A 23,843-nucleotide genomic window follows, 5' to 3' on the forward strand; every position below is an offset into this window, starting at 1 on the left:
ACAGGACCTAATGGATTTCTAAATGTTCTGTAAAGAATACAAATTACTCTTCGGAAGAAATATTAGCATGGAGTTGATTACCTGGTCTGTGGTATTCATATACTGTGAAAGTGGCAGGACTAAGAAACCCAACTTCAAAGAGTTCAAATATCCGGAATCGTACACAAAGGAAATCATTGGAGGGAATCTGTTCAACAAATTCAAGGATTTAGGGAGAGCATGGAGAGACGGTATTTATAATCTTTTAGCCTGTACATTTTGAATAGTAAAGGAAAAATGGTAGGAGGTGGAGCTTACCGAATTCAGTTGCAGAATAACATGTCCATCTTTGATTTGGTAATCAGCGAATAATTGATCCACCCCTTCCACTTGCTAAAGGGGGAAAGACAGAAACTTAAATTTCATTTCATTATCTTTTTGTTTAAATGCATTCACCTGTTGATGAGATGTCACATCACAGGGATGTGATCCATTATTCAAAAAAATTGAAGAGCAGTTCCTCTTCTTGAAAAAGTCTGAACACATTAGCATATAAACTCATATTTTTCAGAGCATGCTAGTGTATGCTTCCACTTCACTTTGATAAACCAAAATGTAGGTTCATTATGTCTTGAAGAGAATATTCTGGCTGGTGTGGTGGCTCACACCTGTAATCCCAGAATTTTGGGAGGCCGAAACAGGTGGATCACCTGATGTCAGGAGTTCAAGACTAGCCTGACCGACATGGTGAAATCCTGTCTCTAATAAAAATACAAAAAAATTAGCCAGGCATGGTGGTGCAGGCCTGTAATCCCAGCTACTTTGGAGGCTGAAGCAGGAGAATCGCTTGAACTCGGGAGGTTGGGTTGCAGTGAGAGATTATACCATTGCACTCCAGTCTGGGTGATAAGAGCGAAAATCCATCTCCAGAAAAAAAACAAAGAATAGTTTGGGTGATTCTAATGTGGCATATTAAAATTAAAGGAAGTAAAATTGACTATAAAATAATTCAGAAAAGAAAAAAAGCATTCACAACACAATTTAAAAGAAAACACATACAGCTTTTAAGTCATCTTCATTTGCATTGATTCCAGTAGGCAAGGAGATGTCCATCACTGCATGAGAGGATCCAGATGATGATTCCTCCTGGCCGGGCTTGTAGCTAAAATTAAAAAGAGGTTAGAAAATGTAATAAATAAGTGAATAAGATTGTTTAATAAAGGACACTCTTTCTTAGCAGACTTTAATTTTTAAATTTGGGTCTCCATTTATTTGCTTTTCTACAATGTGTGGGTTAAAATCTCTGACTTTAGAGTTGCAAGAGATCTTTGAGCCATCTATTCTCTTTCCTCACTTGATCAGTAATCTCAATTGACTGCTCTACCGGAGCACAGAAGTCATCCACACCAAGCTAACTAGCTGGGGAAACTCAGGATGAGAGTAAGGCACTGGTTCAAGGTCACATGGCTAACTCATGCAAAGCTGCAGAAGAATCTAGGTCTTTGGATTCTCATGTTTGTTCATTTTCTAATGAAGCATATTCAAAGGAGAAAATAAGTTGTATGTTGAAAAGAGATTCAGTAAACATGTCCAGTAAAAGCTAGAAGAAAATACACTAAGTCTGGGCACCGTGGCTCACATCTGTAATCCCAGCACTTTGGAAGGCCGAGGTCAGGAGTTCGAGACCAGCTTGGCTAACATGGTGAAACGTCACCTTTACTAAAAATAAAAAATAAAAAAAAAGTTTAGCAAGGGCGTGGTGGCACACACCGGTAATCCCAGCTACTCAGGAGGCTGAGGCAGGAGAATCACTTGAATCCAGGAGGCAGAGGTTGCAGTGAGCTGAGATCGTACCACTGCACTTCAGCCTGGGCGACAGAGTAAGCCTCCCTCTTTAAAAGCAAAAAAACCCCCACAAAATATTAGTAGCTACTTTCTCTGGATGGTGATATTATAAGCGATTATCTCTTTTCTTTTTCATGCTTTCTTCTATTTTCTAAATTTCCCGTAATAGCTACTTTATGTAGAAAATGTTTCAAGGACTATCCTTTCAGTAGGAATTCTGCTAGTAGGAAGTTAAGGAGAAATCAAAGGGGGCAGCATGGGAGGGTTTTGTTTTTGTTTTTGTTTTGTAAGAGAGAAAAGAATACTGAAATGGAAAATCAGGAAACTCGGGTTTTATTCCAGTTCTGAGATTCCCATAAATCATTTCCCCTTTCTAAGCTCATTTTTCTTATTTGTAAAATTAGCTGTGAAGAAGTATAAGTTTGTGTTTTAAATTTGTCTTTATAATTCCCAGGCTTTGGTTTTGGGTAGCAGAGGCTTAGAGCTATCATTAAGAGATGTTAAAAGGCATAAAAGAGACAGGTTGGAGGGGCTGAGGCTGGGACAGGGGCAGAGGGAGTGTGGTTCTGCAAAAGTTGATTTCAGGTTCCAGCCTCACCTCAAGAAGCTTGAGAGGCAGCTGGATGTTTGAGAGTGAAGCTTGGGAGAGCAGTCAGGATTAAAGGAAGAAATTAGAAGACAGCTTCATAAGGGGGAAAATGAATTGATCTCAACTACAGGTATGAATATTAGTAAAGAGGAGATACTATGCCAGTTAGTGAGGGGTCAGGGCATACCTTTTCCTCAATGACGCCTCATAAAGCATATATAAAGCAGTCCTGGCTTGCCACAGTGGCTCACACCTGTAATCCCAGCACTTTGGGAGGCTGTGGCAGGCGGATCATTTGCAGCCAGGAGTTGGAGACCAGCCTGGCCAACATGGTGAAACCCTGTCTCCACTAAAAATACAAAAATTAGCTGGATATGGTAGCACACACCTGTAATCCCAGCTACTTAAGAGGCTACGGCAGGAGAATTGCTTGAACCCAGGAGGCAGAGATTGCAGTGAGCCAAGATGGCACCATTGCACTCCAGCCTGGGAGACAGAGCAAGACTTCCTCTCAAGAAAAAAAAAAAATCAATCCCCATTAGAAGTTATAGATGTAATATTTGCCACAATAGTGAAAAGTATTCTAAATTCTGACTCATAAAAATTTAACCGCATTCTTACCAAATTAACAATTTAGAACAGAATATAAAACACTTGTAACTCTAATATGACATCTGAACATCTCCCTAATTGGATGGGTAGAAGCAGAGAACTCTTGCTCACAGATGCAAACACTTTGTCAGCAGGACGGAAAAGGGCCTCCCGAGTGGAGAGTGTCTATGAAAAGGTTGCTGGAGCCTTGATGACTGGTTGCCATGGAGACTGTTTCAATGGTGGAACTGAAATCCTCCTTTCAAGAAACCCTTTGCCTGCTGCCAAAACCAGCAGTCTTCCCCAAAGGCATTTTGTTGTGAGAGAAATGAAATCCTTTTTTTCTTAGGAATACAACAGAGAGGTTGTAAAAATGTAAATACACGAAAGAGACCCTCTGAACACAGAAATTTCATACTGGCAATTTTTAATCAGGAGAGAGAATATTTGAAGGCAAAGAAGTTCTTACATGAGTAAGTACTACACAGTTCCTTTTGGAATTTACCCAACCTAACTTCAGTGTCAGCAGAGCCAAAAGCATATTCCACCCGCCTTTCTGGAACATTCTGTCCCCAATTTGTAAAAACCAAAGGATAGACTATTCAAGATTGCATTTCTCCTTGCTTTCTTTTGTATATTGATAATCTGGAATTAGGCCTCCCGCCAATGAAGTCAAAAGAACCAAAAGTTTTTGATAACAGCCTTTTTCTGTACAACAGAACTGTGGACAATTAGAACTGGCAGAACATTTAAGATAAGGTAGTGCAATATTCTTGCTTTATAGAAGAGTACTGGAGAAGTTAGCTGATTTCCTGAAGGTCACCGGAGTTTTTACTGGCAGAGGCTACCCCACAGGTATCTCACCCTATCAGTGAGCTCTTCTTTATGGCAAGTCCAGATGCCTCCCTGTAGGGTCCCAAGCACTGATTTGAGCTCTGCCCAGAAGTTTGCTCACACTTCCCTTTTACAACTGTTACAAATTTAAAGATAACTGTGATCATGCTCCTCCCCAGCTGGTAGGTGCCCAAGGTTAGGAATGGCATGTAGGAGGAAAGAAGCCTCCTGGGAAAGGGCAACCTTACTGGAAAGACATTAGGGAATGAGGAAAGATGTTTGAGTGGAAACAGAGAGCAGGGACTGGCCACAGAAGGAAGTAGGAAATCCTGAAAGGAAGAACTGCCAATGAGGAAGGAAATAGGGCTGAGTAGTGAAGGAATCCTAAGAAGCGATTGGGCTTAGGACATAGAGAAGGCTGGGAAACAGCTGGGAGTAAGATAGGGAGAAACAGTATGCTGTTCCTTAGGATTAGTGGTCTTAGATTAAACTGATTGAAAGAGGTGGTTTAGGCTGGGTGTAATGGCTCAGGCATGTAATCCCAGGACTTGGGAAGGCTGGGGGGTGCGGATCACCTGAGGTCAGGAGTTTGAGACCAGCCTGGCCAACACGGTGAAACCCTATCTCTACTAAAAGTACAAAAATTATCCAGGCATGATGGCATGCACCTGTAATGCCAGCTACTCAGGAGGCTGAGGCAGGATAATCTCCTGAACTCAGGTGGCAGAGGTTACACTGAGCCAAGATCACGCCACTGCACTCTAGCCTGGGTGACAGAGTAAGACTCCATCTTAAAAAAAAAAAAAAAAAAGAGGTGTTTTAGATACTGGATTGAGCATCGGAGGTTGGGGATTTGAGTCCCTGGCTCTGCCTCTAACTCTGTGAGCACTTGGCAAGTGACTTTATCTCTTTGAATCTTAGTTTCTTCATTTCCAAAATAAGAGGATTATGATATCATCCCTAAGGTCCTTCTTAGCTCTCATATTTTGCACAACACTATTGAATCTCCATGTTACCCATACTAGGTGCATGATTATAAGTAAAATCAGCAAAATGCCATCCATAGATATCACTGTTATTGACAATACAAACGTTAAGAAAATAGAACACAATAGAAAGGATTGAGGGATGATGGAAAGAACAGGGAAGAAGTCTGTTCTGTTTCACTCCTGGCTCTACCACTATCTGATCACACTGTGTGATCACCAAAGCCAAAAGTCTATACATCTTTTCAAATACCACATATTCTTTTTTTTTTTTTTTAACATGGTCTCACATTTTTGTCCAGGCTGGAGTGCAGTGGCATGGTCACAGCTTACTGCAGCCTCAACCTCCTGGGCTCAAGCAATCCTCCCGCCTCAGCCTCCCAAGTAGATGGGATTACAGATGTGTGCTACCACGTCTGGCTAATGTTTAAAATTTATTGTAGAGTTGGAGTCTAGCTATGGTGTTCAGGCTGGTCTTGAACTCCTGGGTTCAAGCAATCCTATCGCCTGGGCCTCCCAAAGTGTTGGGATACAGTATGAGCCACTGTATACAGCAAAAAACCTACACTTTCATAAACGTTTTAGGATGTGGCTGTGGTAAGCAGAATAATGGCCCCCAACAATATCTATGTCCTAATCCCCTGAACCTGTGAATATGTTACCTTATGTGGCAAAGATAACTTTACAGATGTGATTAAATCAAGGATTTGAGATAGGGGGAGGATTAGTTGTGTAGGCCTAATATAAAGACAAGGATCTTTATGAGGAAAGGAAGCAAGAGAGTCAGAGAAGGAGGTGTGATGACCAAAGCAGGGGTCATAGTCAGAGAGAGACTGGAAGATGCTATGACACTGGTATTGAAGACAGAGGAAGGGGCCACAAGCCAAGAACTCAGGTAGCCTCTAGAATCTGGGATAGACAAATTCTAGAGCTTCCAGTAGGAATTACAGCCCTACGCAACTCCTAGATTTTAGGACTTCTCACCTCTAGAATTGCAAGATAGTAAAATTGTGTTGTTTTAAACCATTAAGTTTGCAATAAATTGTTACTTAGCAATAATATAAAACTAATAGAGTGGCCAATTGAGGCCTCCGTATTTAGTTGGCAGATGGTTGAACATCAGTGATTCTCAACCCTGGCTACCATTAGAATGACCTCTGGAGCAAGGGACATGTCTAAGAGCTCTCCACCTGACTTCAACGCACAGCTTGAGTTGAGAATCTAGCTGATAATTGCCAGGGATTTTATTAGGTAAATGTGATTTTTCTAAGTTAGAGAGTTGGGGCTGGTTTTGAGAGAATCTTTTATATATATTTTTTCCATTTAAAAAAAATCACATCTCTCCTCCTCTGAAAGACAGAAAAATTTATATATATATATATTATTCTCTATTTGTGAGCTTGGGTTGAAAGAAATATTAATGTTATACTGTTTGAATCAGAAGACAAAAATGAGAGAGAAAACAATATGAGCAAAACCAAGGCTGTTCTTCACAGTAAGTAGCTATTTAAGAAAACATATGTTCTGCATTTTTAAACAATTGAACAATTTTATATCTCCCAGACATACTAAAATTTAGAAATATGTAAAGAAACAATACTATAACAAAAATGAGAACTTGAAGTCTATACTCCCCTTTGTGGAAATGGGCTCACCTGGCACATGCTACTATGCGTTTGTAATCAAAGTCGCCGTAGCCTCTGTAGCTGGATGCTGGCACATAAAACAAGAAAGCAACAGAAAAATATAAGAGTAAACTGTTTTCAGCTGCTTTGGAACCTGTCAGAACAGAATCATTAATAAACAAATCTCCGAACACACTTAACAATAATTTGTGATTTGCAAGTTGATACTTTTGGTGGTTCTAATGGAAATTCATGGTTATTGACAATACCGGGAAGTCTTTGAATAATTAGAACAGCCCACTGCTCTCAAATAACTTATAAATTAAGGAAGAAATTATTAAAGATAAATATGTATTGGTAATATGTTTGGGAGATATTGGAGGGAGGAAGAGCAGATGCCTGGATTTGCTGGTAGTTGGGAAGTTTCTTGTAGGAACAAGCTTCTGAGCCACAGCTGGAAAATATCAGGGCAGAGACAGCAGTGTTCATTCTGATCCTGAAGGCAGTGGGGAGAGGAGGAGGACTGGATTGTGCAAATGGACTTGCTTTTGGACCGGTAAGGGAGAACCAACCAGCAGAGGGATGTGAGTGCCTTGGGTTAAAAAAAAATGGTGGGAGAATATATTTAAAGAAAAGATGGTAAGTATAGGAGAGACCAAGTTAAAGATGGAGGCAGAGAAATGTACATTTGCTGGAACCCTTGGAATACAGAAAGGCTAAGGGATGGAAAACGAATAGGGCAATAAGAGAATTCAAGATTCCAGATTGGAAGACTAACACAAAAGTAACGGAAATTCCTAGTTCTGGAATTAGACCTTAACGTGACTTTACAACTAGTTACACTCTTTAAAAGTAACAGTCAGTCAAAACAATTTATTGATAAATAGCAAATACATTTAGCTTAGTTATTGTTATTGAATATTAGCTTCTATTGTTAAAGAGTTATATCTATTGTAAAAAATGGAAGTCATATTTACTTGGATGTCAACCTGCTAAAGTATTTGATTAAGAAATTTTGCTTTTTGAGTAAGCATATTTTTTCTAAGCAGGGAAGCTCTCTATTTATAAACATTATTTATGTTTAGCCAAAATTACAGCACAAATGCTGCTGTCTTACCTTCAATATCCTGAGTGTCAATTTTCAGATGAAAGCTGCAAACTTCTTCAGAGGTACTAGTTTTGTGAACTACAGTTGTTACCTACATTGGGGACAAGTAAGCAAAAAGTTTCTATTTAAAGTGGGAAAGTGAAGAAGGTATTATGGCAGCACCGCTGCTGCAAATGGGATGCTGGAAGGGTCATTTTCATAATCCAGCACAAATGGTGTACATTAGTGACTCATTTTTGCAGCAGCTGGACTTTAAGCAAACTCCATAATCTAAACCTGAGAGGCCCAAAGTAAGCAAAATAGAAATTCTGGCCGGTTAGAATCTTGGTCTAAATTCCATGCAGTCAAATCTGGGCACCTTAATCTACAGGAGAGTTTCCAAGGTTCTTGTTTTTGAACCTTTCCACTTCAATTTTACACACAACGCCACAAGTCTAGGAAGTGTGGGTTTCTTCCAACCACACACCATCATGGCAGACAATAAATGACAGGTGTGTATGAATGGGCAGATGTTCTGCCAGAAGTAAATGTACTGACAGCAACCAGAAATGACAGGAAAGTGGACAATCTCTCCTCCCCCATATAAACTCACAACAGTCTTGAAGGAATGAATGTACCAAAGATTAGATCATGATTAAAATTATCAATAGAATGTTAATTTATGCTCAGAACATGCAATTGAAGCATGCATAAACATACTTAAACAGCCTAGAAAAATTTGCACTTGCCAGCTGGGCATGGTGGATCACGCCTGTAATCCCGGCACATTGACAGTTCAAGGCAGAAAGAGCACTTAAGGTCGGGAGTTTGAAACCAGTCTAGTCAACACGATGAAACTCCATCTCTACTAAAAACACAAAAATTAGCCGGGTAAGGTGGCATGTGCCTGTAATCCCAGCTACTGGGGAGGCAGGAGAATTGCTTGAACCTGGGAGGCAGAGGTTGCAGTGAGGTGAGATTGCACCACTGTACTCTCTAGCCTGGGCAACAGAGCGAGACTCCGTCTCAAAAAGAAAAAAAGTTGCAACTGCCAAGTGCCTAAAATGAAGACACAAGCCTTTATGAATAATAAATCTCCCAAAATGCTGAATAAATGAGATGGTACAGAAAACACAATGTACATATGTACATATATATGTATATATGCATATGCTATATGCATATATGCTCTCTCAGAGCTCTTCTGAGAGTAACTGGATGAGACACTGAAAATCCTATGCCCGTAGAAGGTGCTAAACAATGCTGGCATTTCTCCTTTCCCTTTTACGTGTAAATAAAATGTCTTGCGATCTCCTGAGTAAACCATATGCATATGCCATATGCATATATACATATATAATCATAAAATTGTATACCTCCATAAATATATATATATAATTTCTATAAGTATGCAGAATGTATACATATAAAGATTAACGTTATTTTCAAAAAAATTGTGAGAATAGTTACAAAGATTGCTAGTAGGATTTACATCAGTGAATCTCACTTTAGTCGTGGTTACTATGACTTTGTGGCAAAGCCCCTATCTTTTATGTTACCTAGTACAAATAGACACATAACTCGTTATTGGCCATCAATTAAATACTTACATGTACTGTAGCCAAGCCACTGCCAAATCCTGTACTGACAACGAGGTCATCATCGAGAAGCACCTGGAAAGATGGATAGAGAAACCATGCTTTCTTCCATCATTTGATAGGGAGGGAGGATAGAGCTATCTATGAAGAGTGGGCTGACACCTACCAGCCTCCTCTCTCAGAGCTCTTCTGAGAGTAACTGGATGAGACACTGAAAATCCTATGCCCACAGCAGCGCTAAACAATGCTGGCATTTCCCCTTTCCCTTCTACATGTAAATAAGATGTCTGAGATCTCCTGAGTGAACCAACAAAAGCAACATGTCAGAGGTCACTTCAGGTTACATTTTCATTTACATATGGCCATGTCAAACTTGGATATTCATCTCCTTTTGCCAACTGAATGAATTCCTTTCTGTGCCTAGCTCAGGAATCAGCATCCTGTGTGCCAATGGAGATTGTTTTCATTAGAACCCAGAGCAGGGAACCTCCACCTAACTTGAAATGGATGCATCTCTGAGCTTCTCCTTTATACCCTTTTCCATCTCTTGATGGTATATCTTTTCCACTTGTCACCTGCCTTTGTTTGCAGAAAAACCTGGTATCTCACCCCAAACCACTAGCACCCCACTCAAGCCTGCCAAATCCTGCTGCTGCTCTTTTTCCTACTCTGCTAAGAGGAAAGTGAAGACATGAATGGAGTTAAGTCATTCTCCTCCAAAGAAACTCTGTCATCCAAATGTTCCCTAATTTGTGGAAAGTATGGGAGAGATAATTTTGAGCCTGAGGAGTTGGTACTTCCTTTACTTAAAGCCTCCCCTTTCCTTTGCTTAGCATAATAACACAAGAAGGATTGGGCATAAATTAAAGTTTCTCAATCCTTCCTTCAAATTTTAGTAAATATAGGAAAGTAGGAACAAGAAAGAACAACTTTCTTGTCCTCCCTGATAGAATATAGCAGCATTTGCTGGAAAACAAGCGTCTTGAGATACTGCATGTGAAAAGCATGCATGACAAATATGTTTGGAAAATGTTGTGCACGGTACCCTGCCTCTGCCCCTTTTCATACCGAGTCACCACACTTAATCACATACATATTACAGGACAGGGAGATTCTAGATTAAAGAACTTGTTTCACTTCATTTAAACTAGAGTTTCCCAACCACCTAACACTCTCTCATGGAACATATTTCAGAAAATGCTGGAGTAAAAAATTTCACACTAGATAATAACAGCCCAGGTTTCACGTGAAAGGAGCATCCTGGGCTGAGGTTTAAATTTTGACCTCAAGTAGGTGGAAGGTCAAGAGATCCTCTTTAGAGCTTAGACTCAGAACACGAATTTATGGTGAATTCTAAATGATCCCAGGGAAAGGAGACACATTCCCAAACTAGGGACCACAAGCACAAATGCCTGCAGAGGCCCAGGCACAAAGCAAGTATGGACATACATGCACATGCATACATCCTGTGATTGGTGGGGACTGCAGCAAATTGAAGAAGTCATGCCAATGCCCAGTGCCTTGCTGCCAGATCTTTTGGTTTATAAAGGGAAGTTGGGAATCAGGTTTTTTATCTGAAATCTCTGGATTCTTCAATGTTGGCATGTATCTATATCTATGTTTATATTCATATCGTTTTTCTTTTCTTATGTGCCAACAGTTTGCAATTTTTGCATTAAATTTTATTTCTCTGCCAGGTGCAGCGGCTCATGCCTATAATCCTAGCACTTTGGAAGGCTGAGGGAGGGGGATCACCTGAGGTCAGGAGTTTGAGACCAACCTGGCCAACATGGTGAAGCCCCATCTCTACCAAAAATACAAAAAATTAGCCAGGTGTGGTGGCAGGCACCTGTAATCCCGGCTACTCAGGAGGCAGGAGAATTGCTTGAACCCAGGAGGCAGAGGTTGCAGAGAGCCGAGGTTGTGCCATTGCACTCTAGCCTGAGCAACAAGAACAAAACTCCATCTCAAAAAAATATATATTTCTCATGCTCGTTTACTTTTAACAAACACCAACTTGTGAAGAATGTCAACAATGAGGACTATTTCCAATTACTGAACATTTAAATATACTTAAAAATAATGCAAACACAGTAATTAGAAATATATGTATTAGCAGCTATATGTGGACAGCTAATATTAATAAAGAACTCAGTTTTTCCAACATGTCTTTTTGTGAAATTTTCAGAAGCCATCAAAATTATCACTTTTAAAAAGGTGTAGCAAAGGACATGGGGCAGTAGCAAAGGACATGGGGCAAGGATCTGGGGACCCTAAAGGCCAATTCCAACCTGGTCAGTCTGCATGTATGACCAGGGCCAGAAGGAACTGAGGAAGGAGACCCCCTTCCCTCGGCTTGTGCTTAGGGGAAAAGGAGGAAATGAAAGTTAAAAGCCAACCAGATAAGGTCGGTGGAGGAACCAGCTCAGCACAGCCGACCAGGTCTGGAAGTTAAAAATTAACCCCCCCACTCCTGACCACAATCCTATCTTTAGGTCACAGGCATGGTATGGAGGAACCTTATTCCGGAAGGCATTGATCTTACTCAGCCACTCAAGACCCCTATCCGGTCACGTCCCCCATGCTTACTAAATCAATCATGACCCTCTCACATGTACATGTCTTAGATCTCTGAGACTGTGAACCTTTAAAACGGCCAGGATTTTCTTTGTTGGGGAGCTTGGTTGTTGAGGCATCTATGCCTGCCACAGCTTCCGGCTGAATAAAATTGCCACTTTCTTTCCTGTCCGATGTTCAAGAGGTTTGTTTGTGGCTGCTCCTGCTTCATTTTGGTTCCCTGACTGGGAAGCAAGTTTCGGTTGGCGGATGGCTGGGACAGCCTCCCAAGTGGTTTCGACTTGCCCTGCGGAGCGTCCCTGCTGGGGACTCCAGCCCGCTCGGGCAACGAGAGTCCTGAGAGTGCTCCCGGGTAGGCATTGGCTCTGGTGGAAAGCCTTGCCAAAGCAAAGTAGCGTAGGCCCTTGCAGCGGATCCACCCAGTGGCTGAACACCAAGAAGGAATAGGTGCCTGAAGTGCCCAGACTTCAGAAACACGGTAGGACTTTGTCGTGGGAAATTTGCCCACCCCACTGGGTGGAAGCCTGGCCTGATGACCCACAACATGCCAATCTGTTTTGGCACTTTAAGTTTGATTTTTGTTTCTTTATAACTGGTCTCAGTAATCTTGTGTTCTCAGAATTTGGGTGGTGAGAGGTGTGTGAGTGTGTGCGAGTGTGGAGGGGCCCAGCTAGGCTCATTAGCTGCAAAGTGTGGGGGCTGCAGTTCTGTTAGAGTGGGCTGTATGTCCCTAGTGATTTGTGGGGCTGGCTGGGACCAGCGACAATCTGCATAAGGCTGAAGGAAGTGCCCTCACAATCTAGGTATTGTGGGAGGTGTAATGACCTCTCCAATGCCAAGCAGTGTCTGAAACACTCCCACGAGGGGGATGGTCCTACCCGTCTGAAGCAAAAGTGAAGAGTGAGAGTGTTGCGCCAAAATGGGCGGGAATCTGAGGGTGGAATGCAGAGTCCCAAGTAGTAATTTCGGGCAAAGTCAGTGAGAAACCTTTCAACCTTTTGGTAGTGCTGTTCTTTTTGTTTGTTTGTTTGTTGTTTTCTTTTTCTTTTTTTTTTTTTGAGACGGAGTTTTGCTCTTGTTTTCCAGGCTGGAGTGCAATGGCGCGATCTCCGCTCACCACAACCTCTGCCTCCTAGGTTCAGGCAATTCTCCTGCCTTAGCCTCCTGAGTAGCTGGGATTACAGGCACACGCCACCATGCCCAGCTAATTTTTTGTATTTTTTTTTAGTAGAGACGGGGTTTTATCATGTTGACCAGGATGGTCTCGATCTCTTGACCTCGTGATCCACCCACCTCGGCCTCCCAAAGTTCTGGGATTACAGGCATGAGTCAGCACGCCCGGCCTCTTAAGGAGATGGGTAAAACACAGAGCAAACCTACTCCATTGGGAATGATGCTAAAAAATTTCAAAAAGGGATTTAATGGAGATTACAGTACCACCATGGCACCAGTAAGACTTAGAACTTTGTGTGAAGTGGCCTGGCCAGCAATGAAGACGGATTGGCCCTTGGAAGGGAGCCTGGATAAGTCTCTTGTCTCCAAAGTGTGGTGCAAGGTTATAGGCAAGCCAAGACATCCCAACCAATTCCCACATGTAGACTCTTGGTTACAGTTGGTTTTAAACTCTGGACAGTGGTTATGGAGCCAGGCAGCTGCAGTTCTAGTGGCCCAGAGACAGACAGGGAAAAATCTTGCTCCACCCACCAGAGGACACAGATTCTTAAGGTCTTCGCCAACTCAGCACCAGAAGACTCTTTGCCAGTAGCACCCCCTCCTTGCTTGGAGGAGAAGTCCCCCACTCCAGAACCAGAGGCTTCTGCACCTCCACAAGATCCGAACACTTCTAAACCACCCAGAGTGGAAGGAAAAGGAGGCATGGCTTTAGGAGGCACTCCTCCCATAGCAGCCGGATTCCCAGAAAAATCACCCCCATTGACAGCCCAGTTATGAGCCAATGTGGGAGTGGAAATGCCTCTAAGAGAACAGCAGTACACTGGGGTAGATGAGGATGACCACATGATAGAAAGGCGTGTCTTCACGCATATACCATTCACTTTGGCCAACCTCATAAACTGGAAAAATAGCAACCCATCTTACACTGACAAGCCACAAGCTTTAATTGACCTGTTTCAGACTGTCATCCAAACTCATAAGCCCACTTAGGCTGATTGTCACCAGCTGCTCATGTACCTTTTCAACACTAATGAGAGGCAGAGAGTGCTCCAGGCAGCATCTAAATGGCTGGAAGAGCATGTTTCAGCTGATTAACACAACCCTCAGGAGTATGTGAGGACCCAGTTGCCAGGAAGGGACCCTCAGTGGGACCCAAATATCCCTGAGGGCATGCAGAGGCTAACTTGATACAAAGAGGCCTTGCTGGAGGGAGTAAGAAAAGGAGCACAAAGAGCTGAAAATATATACAAAGTATCTCAACTTAAGCAGGGGCAAGATGAAAGTCCAGCACAGTTTTATGAAAGACTGTGTGAGGCCTTCCGCATGTACATTCCCTTTGATCCCGAGGACCCGGAGAATCAGGAGAATCAGCGCATGGTGAACTTAACTTTAGTTAGTCAGAGCGCACATGATATCAGGAAAAAGTTACAAAAACAGAATGGGTTCACGGCCATGAGCACTGCACAGTTGTTAGAAATAGCCCATCAGGTGTTTGTGAATACGGATGCAGTAGGCCACCAAGAGAAGGTGCGACAAAACCGGCAAAATATCAATTTGCTGGCCACAGCTATCAGAGGAACACATTCAAAGGGGCAGGGCAAGGGGGGCCCTGGGAAAAACAACAGTCAGATCGACCATGTCTACAGCACAACCAGTGTGCCTATTGTAAAGAAATGGGACACCGGAAAAATAAGTGTCCTCAGTTGGCAGGGGAACAGGGTATTCCTAAGCAAGAAGCCTCAGGAAAAGATGAGGTTACCCTGTTTAACTTGGTGGGGGGGCCATTAAACTGAAGGAGACCAGGCTCGAATGGCCCCAAAGACCCCATGGTCAGGATGAAGTGGAGGGCAAGGACATTAATTTCTTGGTCAGCACTGGGGCGGAACACTTGGTGGTAATGCAACTCGTGGCAACTTTGTCCAGCAAGACAATAAACATAATTGGGGCAAGTGGAGTTTCAGAAAAGCAGGCTTTCTGCCTACCATGAAGCTGTTTGGTGGGGGGCCATGAAATTATACATCAGTTCTTATACATGCCGGACTGTCCCCTACCCCTTTGGGGAAGAGGCTTGCTAAGCAAACTAAGAGCTACCATTACCTTCACTGATAAGGGCTCCCTGCAGCTAAAACTGCCTCAGACAGGGATTATCATGGCCCTCACAGTCTTTTGGGAGGAGAAGTGGAGACTCTTCCTGACTGAACCAGGATGAGAATTAATCTTTGCTCTAGCCAAGAGATGGCCACGGGTCTGGGCAGAGGACAACCCCCCAGAGTTGGCAGTAAATAAAGCCCTAGTGGTTATAGAAGTAAAGCCAGGGGCATTACCCATCAGACAGAGATAATACCTGGTCCCAAGGGAAGCTCTCGAAGGCATCCAAGTTCATCTCAGGTGCTTAAAAATTTATGGTATTATAGTTCCTCGCCAGTCTCCCCAGAACATGCCTCACCTGCCTGTCCCCAAGCTGGGAACTAAGGACTACAGACCAGTGCAGGACCTGCGCATGGTCAATCAAGCAACTGTGACCCTGCACCCCATGGTGCCTAACCCATACATGTTGCTGGGGTTATTGCTATTTGAGGACAGCTGGTTCACTTGTTAGGACTTAAATGACATTTTCTTCAGTATCAGGCTAGCTCCTGAAAGTCAAAAGCGATTTGCATTTCAGTGGGAAAATCCAGAAACAGGAGTCACTACCCAGCATACCTGGACCTGGCTTCCCCAGGGGTTCAAAAATTCCCCCACCATCTTTGGGGAGGCACTAGCTTGGGATCTCCAGAAGTTTCCTTCTGAAAGCCTAGGCTGTGTGCTTCTCCACTATGTTAATGATCTTTTATTAAGATATTCCATGGCAGTTGGGTGCACTAAGGGAACAGATGCCTTACTTCAGCACCTGGATTGTGGGTATAAAGTGTCCAAGAAAAAGGCTCAGATCTGCAGGCAGCAAGTGCAGTTTCTGGGATTCACCATTTGACAAGGGGAGCACAGCCTAGGGGCAGAAAGGAAACAGGTCATCTGCAACCTGCTGGAACCGAAAACCAGAAGGCAGGTAAAGAATTCTTGGGAGCCATGGGCTTCTGTAGACTGTGGGTTCCAAACTTTGCAGTGCTGGCCAAACCCCTGTATGAAGTCACAAAGAGGAAAACAAGGAACCCCTTGAATGGGGACCCCAGCAGCAATAGGCTTTCCATACCCTGAAGGAAAAACTTGTGTCTACTCTGGTACTGGGATTACCTGACCTGACAAAGCCCTTTACATTACATGTATCAGAAAAAGAAAAAATGGCTCTTGGAGTACTAACCCAAACCGTGGGATCTTGGCCAAGGCCAGTGGCCTACCTCTCTAAACAGCTGGATGGAGTTTCAAATGGCTGGCCTCCATGCCCAGGGGCCCTAGCATCAACTGCCTTGTTAGCCCAAGAAGTGGATAAGCTAACTCTGGGACAGAATCTGAACACAAAGGCTCCTCATGCAATGGTGACTCTAATGAATACCAAGGGACATCACTGGCTGACAAACGCCAGGCTAAGTACCAGAGCTTGCTTTGTGAAAACCCCCACATCACCATTGAAGTCTATAACACCTTAAATCCTGCTACCTTGCTCCCAGCATCAGAGAGCCCAGTGAAACATGATTGTATTGAAGTCTTGGACTCAGTCTATTCTAGCAGGCCTGATCTCTGAAACCAGCCTTGGGCAACTGCTGATTAACTCCCTTGGAGAGAGGTGTGTGGGGTATACAGTAGTAACCTTGGATATTGTTGTTGAAGCTAAATCATTGCCACAAGGAACCTCAGCCCAGAAAGCTGAACTTATTGCCTTGACGCGGGCCTTGGAGCTGAGTGAAGGTAAGACTGTGAACATTTATACTGACTGTCAGTATGCCTTTCTGACTCTCCAGATACGTGGGGCATTATACAAGGAAAAAGGACTCTTAAACTCAGGGAGAAAACAGATAAAGTATTGGCGAGAAATTTTACAGCTATTAGAGAAAGTTTGGAAGCCCCAATAGGTGGCAGTTATGCATTGTGGGGAGTATCAATGGGCCTCCACCTCTGTAGCCCTGGGAAACTCCCAGGCTGACTCAGAAGCTTGAAAAGCAGCATCCATTCCCTACTGAGCTACAGTAACAGCCCTCCTGATCCCCCAAATGCCTGATTTTGTGCCTACCTATTCTAAGGAGGAAAGGGACTTTTTTCAAAATGAAGGGGGACAGGCAATAAAGGGTGGATCCAGTTACCAGATGGAAAAATAGCAGTGCCATAGCTGTTGACTGCTGGTGTTGTGCAAGCCATACATGGACTACACATCTGGGCCAAGAAGCTCTTGAAAAGTTAATAGGCTGGTACTTCTACATTTCACATTTGTCAGCTCTAGCAAAGGCAGTGTCACAGCAATGTGTCACCTGCTGACAACACAATGCAAAGCAGGGTCCAACAATCCTACCTGGCATACAGTCTTACTGAGCAGCTCCCTTTGAAAATCTCCAGGTGGACTTCACTGAAATGCCCAAGTGTGGAAGTTGTATCTGCTATTTCTGGTATGTACAGACTCTGGGTGGGTAGAAGCATTCCCAACTCAAACCGAGAAAGCTTATGAAGTAACCCATGTGCTTCTTTGAGATCTCATTCCTAGGTTTGGACTGTCCTTGTGAATCAGCGTAGACAGTGGGCCAGCTTTCATGGCTGACTTGGTTCACAGACAGCAACGTGTGGGAATCACTTGGAAACTTCATGCCGCCTGTAGATCACAGAGTTCCAGAAAGGTGGAGCAAATCAGACAATCAAAAATGGTTTAGGGAAAGTATGCCAGGAGACAGGTTTACAGTGGGTACATGCACTTCCCATGGTGTTGTTTAAAATTAAATGCACCCCTTCGAAAAAGGGTACTCACCTTATGAGATACTTTACCACAGACCCCCTCATAAACTATGGGAGCTCCTAGGAACTCCTCAAGGGTTAGGTGAAATTGAATTGCAGAGACAGCTACAGGCCTTGGGAGAAGTTACCCAAACCATCTCAGCCTGGGTAAATGAAAGGTGCCCAGTGAGCTTATTCTGCCTAGTTCACCCTTTTTCACTAGGCGATCAAGTGTGGATAAAGGATTGGAATATCACCCCTTTGAAGCCCCAGTGGAAAGGGCCCCTGACTATAATCCTGACCACTCACACAGCTGTGAAGTTGGAAGGAATAGCAGCTTGGATTCATCACAGCCGAGTAAAACCTGCAGCGGCTGAAACTTGGGAGGTGCAACCAGACCCAGACGACAGCTGCAAAATCACCTTGAGAAAGACAACAAGCCTTGCCCCAGCCACATCCTGGAAGCTGGCTGGTCCATGCACGGCCAAAGCATGAGAAAACTCATTGTGGGGCTCATTCTCCTTGAAATTGGGACTCATGTAGTAAGAACTTTACCTAACTTTGGAGATTGTTCTCAGTGTATACATAAGGTCACTAAGGTAGGATGAAAAATCACTACTGTCCTTTTGTTCTACAGCTACTATGAATGTACAGGAACTCAGAAGGGAACTTGTTTGTATAATGGCACCCAATACAAGTGTGCAGCCCAGGGGATGGGCAACCAGATGCCTGCTATGACCCATCAGAGTCCCCCATGCACACAATTTTTGAAGTAAAACACTTAACAACTGTGGCATGGAAAACTTCAAGTAAGTTAATTGCTAGAACAGAGGAGAAAGGAATCCCCAAGCAAGTTGTCATAAAATTTGATGCTTGTGGGGCTATGGATAAGGGGTGTGGCTCTCTTGGTTGGGAGCAGAGTTATGTGGGAGAGCATAAGTATATGTGCCAGACAACGTATTGGCGTAGTGAATGTACTTACTGGTCATGTGTTATCTGGGCCACTTAGAAAAATGATAAAAATGACCCCGTCTGTCTGACAAAGGGAAAAAGTAATATTCCCTGGAGTAATGTTCTTTGTACCCCTGGGTATTACAATCCATTAGAGACAATAATTACAAATCCACAGGATCCCCACTGGAAAAGTGGAGAATATGTAAAGCTAGGAATTGATGGGAAAGGACAGGATCCCATGGTAAATATCTTAATTCAAGGGGAGGACCAAAGACATACCTCCAGTCCAGTGCTGGTGTATCAGACTTTTAATGATGAGTTAAACAAGCCAGCCCCAGAACTCACAAACAAGATGAAAAACTTGTTCCTCCAGGTAGCTGAAAATGTAGCCCACTCACTTAATGTTACTTCCTGTTATATGCGTAGGAGAACTACAATGGAAGACTGGTGGCCATGGGAAGCACAAGAATTAGTGCCCTTTGATCCTGTCCCGGACCTAACCTTTGTCCAAAGAATTCAAACCAGCAGCTTCTGGGTCTTAAAAGTCTCAATTATTGGACGATATTGCCTAACAAGAGAGGGAAAAAACTTCACCATCCTGGTAGGGAGGCTTAGTTGCCTGAGACAGCAATTGTATAATGAAACAGCAGATACAGTCACTTGGTGGAGTTCAAACCACACAGAAAAGAACCCGCTCCTTAAATTCCCTAAATTGCAGGACACCTGGAATCATCCTGGGCTTCACTGAGACTGGACAGCCCCAGCTGGGTTATATTGGATATGTGGGCACAGAGCGTACGTGCAGCTGCCTGAAAAATGGACTGGCAGCTGTGTCATAGGCACTATTAAACCTTCTTTCTTCCTATTGCCCGTCAAGACAGGTGAATTGTTAGGCTACCCCGTTTTTCCATCTCCCCGGGACCCAAGAAGACTGTCTATAGGAGATTGGAAAGATGATGAATGGCCCCCTGAAAGGATCATACAATATTATGGGCCTGCTACACGGACACAGGACAGCTCATCGGGATATCAGACCCCAACTTATACGATCAACCGCATTATCTGGTTACAAGCTGTCTTAGAAATAATCAACAATGAAACTAGTAAAGCTTTAACTCTTGGCCTGGCAAGAAACTCACATAAGAAATGATATTTACCAAAATAAATTAGCACTAGACTACTTGCTAGCAGCCGAGGGAGGAGTCTGTGGAAAATTCAATGTAACCAGTTGTTGCCTGTGTACAGATAATCAAGGCCAGGCAGTTGAGTATACTGTAAGAGATATGACAAAAGTGGCCTATATGCCAGTGGAAGTTTGGCATGGGTTTGACCCTGCATCTATGTGTAGGAGATGGTTCCCAGCTTTAGGAGGATTTAAAGCCCTCATTATAGGTGTGGTGCTGGTAATACGTGCATGCTTGTTGCTCCCCTGTTTATTGCCTGTATTCCTCCAATGATTAGAGGTTTAGTCACTGCTATAGTTCACCAAAAGGCCTCAGCTCAAGCAGATTATATGAATCATTATCAATCAGTATCATTACATGACCAGGATAGTGAGGAAGAGGGTGAGAATCCCAACTAATAAATAAGTGAAGTTCTCAAAGTGGGGAACTGAGGAAAGAGACCCCCTTCCTTTGGCTTTGCTTAGGGGAAAAGGAGGAAATGAAAGTTAAAAGCCAGCCAGATGAGGTCAGTAGAGGAACCAGCTCAGCACAGCTGACCAGGTCTGGAAGTTAAAAATTAACCCCCCTACTCCTGACTACAATCCTATCTATAGGTCACAGGCATGGTATGGAGGAACCTTATCCTGGAAGGCATCGACCTTACTCAGCTACTCAAGACCCCTATCCGGTCACGTCCCCAAGACTTGCTAAATCAATCATGACCTTCTCAATGTGCATCTCTTAGAGCTCTTAGATTGTGAGCCTTTAAAAGGGCCAGGATTTTCTTCGTTGGGGAGCTCAGTTGTTGAGGCTTCTATGCCTGCCACAGCTCCCAGCCAAATAAAATTACCACTTCCTTCCCTGTCTGATGTTTAAGAGGTTTGTTTGCAGCTGCTCCTGCTTCAGAACCACCAGCAGACTCCCAGACATGCCTTCCCTCCTACACTCACTGTACTGCTCTGTGTGCTATTATCCATGTCTGGAATGTTCTTCCTTTTTCTTCACTTGGTTAACTTATTCTGATTTTTTTCAGATTTATCTGGACACATTTGACAAACTCCTTCCTTCTTTTAGCTAGGATCAGGAGCCCCCCTCTGTGCTTCCACGTACCTATCAAGACTCTTATGTTTCACTATCTGCTTAAATGATAGTCTCCCTGTAATACGCTGATTCTTTGTATTTTATTTTTGAATCCTCAGTGCCCAGGATATAGCAAGCACCCCTGCTTAGGATATAGCAGACACTCAATATATGTTTAAGTAGTGAAGAGATACATTTATAAAATAAGAGTGGAACAGATGATTTCAATGGTCTCTGCCAATTGTGAAATACTACACACAGTTCTTCATTTACCTCTACTGGCCTCCCAAGGAAATTCTTGTCTGTCATCTTATAATGGTGTAAGGCACCTTTGTGCTTGTAAGTGACATCGATGTCCATATTCAAGTGGAGTTGTTTAACCAGGAGTGAATATTCTGTCAGGCCCTCGATGGCATTGATGGTGTCCTGTCAACAATCAGCAAGGCACAAAAATATGTTTGTTTATTTACTGCCTATTTACAAATGCCCTTTTTATGAGCGGGTAGGGCAGCATTGTCTGGAGTTGAAACTCCAGCTGACTCAGTAAGACTGGTTTAGGGCCCCATTGTGGAGGTGGAAGGAAGGTCTCTCCCTCCTCAACAGAGACATTGCTGTTAGCAGGGACAGGAAGGAAGTGTGGCCTCATATCTGGGTCTTCTATATAGACTACAAATGTAATCTCAGGCAAGTCACTGTTTGCAGAATTCCTCTGAGTCTTTGCAGGATTATCTCTTCCTCATTCTTTAGTGTCAGCATAAGTTATCTCCACAATAAGGCCATAAACTCCCCTTTCCCATTATTCTCTGTTTTAATGTTCCTCTTTTGCCCTTTATAGCATTCATCTCAATTTGTAATACTTTTATTTATAGTTTATTGCTGGCTTCCCCCACTGCAATGTAAGATTCATGAGGCAAGTAGGTAATATATTTTTCTTGGTGCTTGACATGGTTTGAATGTGTCTCCCAGAGTTCATGTGTTGGCAGCTTGGTCCCCAGTGTGGCAGTGTTAGGAGGTGAGGCCTAATGGGAGGTGTTTGGGTCATGAGGGTACTATTTTCATGAATGGATTAATGCTGCTTATTATAGAAGTGAGCCTGTTATAAAAGGATGAGTTTATACCCCACTCACACCAACCCCCTACTCCGCCTTCTCTTTGCTCTTCTACCATGGAATAATGCAACAAAAATGCCTTCACCAGGTGCAGCCCCCTGATCTTGGACTTCCTAGGACCCAGAATTATGAGCTAATAAATTTCTGTTCATTATAAATTATCCAATGTGTCATATTCTGTTACAGCAACATGCAATGGACTAAGGCACTGTCCATTGCATTTAGTGGGTACATAAATATTTGTTGAAGGAGTAAACTTTATCTTTCTGGGCCTCATCTTTCTCATCTATAAAACTGAGAAACATGACTAGATCAGAGATGTTAAACAATGTGGCCACTCCCTCTGCCTGTATCTATAGCAGTGAATGCTTATCAATAGCACACTCTTTTCTGCTAACCCTATATTTGTACCTAAAATCAAACATATTAGATGGTCACTAAATTAATACTAAAGGCCCTCTCTACTGCTAAACTTTAGATATATAGATATACACACTCCATCATTATCTAAACATCCAGGCAACAGGGAAGATATTAACATTCAAGTTAAACTTTGAATATAAGTATATATGATACAACTACATAATAATTAGTTGTAATACAAAATACGTACTTGAGTGAGTTTATATTAAATAGCTAGATAGAGTAACATATAATAATCAGTATTTCTTTCACTTTTTATTTATTTCTTTGTGGAGAAGAAGCATCCGTACTTTTGTCTACATGACAGACACTATTTATTATATAGGATATGACATACTTGCCAACAACCTTACTAGCATTTTATGGTGATTTAGAATCATGAAGGAAGTAGTGGGCTTGAGGTCAGGAGACATAAGTTCTGATTCCGGCTCTGCCATGAATACTCTAAATGAAACTCCCTGGGCTCATTTCCTCTTTTGTATAATAAGAGTGTTGATGCAGATAACCTCTAGGGGTCCTTCAGTTCTGGACATTATTCATATCTATTGCATAGTCATTTGGTGGCCAAAGGCATGGAGGCCAGAATGAGTGTGGCATGGGAGAAAATAAAAATGTCTACGGGTAGATGAAACAAGACAAAGAAATGTTACCTGGGTTGAATAAAAGCCGCCTCCATATCTCTGCTGTTCAGATAGCCATTTGATGATTGGGTTAACATAATTTATATCTTTCAAGTTCAGACTGGTGAGTAAGGCATAGGCAGTTGTTTCTACCATACGTGCCGTACCAGTGTTAGGTACAGAGTTGTCTTTATGTTGAAGTTTGTCTTTCCAAAAACGATAAATGGGTGGATTACCTGAATATCAACAAGTCACATTCATTAATATGATTAAAAATGTAAATTTGATGTAACAATTCTATCAGGTGTATTATAGTGTTCTCGTTTCTAGAAGCTACTTACTTTTTTTTGTTAGAGGAACTTCCTGAAGATGACCAATGCAAAACAAGATCCCTTAATATGGTTCTACTTGTCTTTACATATTGAGCACCTATAATCTGAAAATCTGAAATCTGAAATGCCCCCAACATCTGAAAACTTTTGAACTCTGACATGATGCTACAGGTGGGTAATTTCATCCTGACCTCATGCGACAGGTCACAGTCAAACTGCAGTCAAAACTTTGTTTCATCCACAAAATTACTGAAAATACTGTATAAAATTACTTTCAAACTATGTGTAAAGGAAGGTATATATGAAACATGAATGAATTTCATATATGAAATATCATTATGTATACGTTTATATTCCAAAATCTGAAAAAAACCTGAAATCTGAAATACTTCTGGTCCCAAGCAGATCAGACAAGGAACACTCA

The 23,843-nt window shown here is 42.6% G+C and overlaps 1 protein-coding gene across 1 annotated transcript in view; it reads right to left on the minus strand.

Annotated features, from left to right (window-relative positions):
• Nucleotides 1-23,843, minus strand: part of C5 (complement C5) — a 107,291-nt gene that overhangs the window by 11,066 nt on the left and 72,382 nt on the right. The window contains exons 29-36 of the mRNA XM_002743261.7: nt 23,118-23,323; nt 21,209-21,361; nt 9,147-9,209; nt 7,567-7,648; nt 6,480-6,537; nt 1,039-1,141; nt 298-372; nt 82-187 (exon numbers count right to left, since the gene is read on the minus strand). Coding sequence (XP_002743307.2) covers nt 82-187; nt 298-372; nt 1,039-1,141; nt 6,480-6,537; nt 7,567-7,648; nt 9,147-9,209; nt 21,209-21,361; nt 23,118-23,323 — 846 coding nt within the window. The remainder of the gene's footprint in view (nt 1-81; nt 188-297; nt 373-1,038; nt 1,142-6,479; nt 6,538-7,566; nt 7,649-9,146; nt 9,210-21,208; nt 21,362-23,117; nt 23,324-23,843) is intronic.

This window comes from Callithrix jacchus, chromosome 1, assembly GCF_049354715.1.
Source record: "Callithrix jacchus isolate 240 chromosome 1, calJac240_pri, whole genome shotgun sequence".
NCBI lineage: Eukaryota > Metazoa > Chordata > Mammalia > Primates > Cebidae > Callithrix > Callithrix jacchus.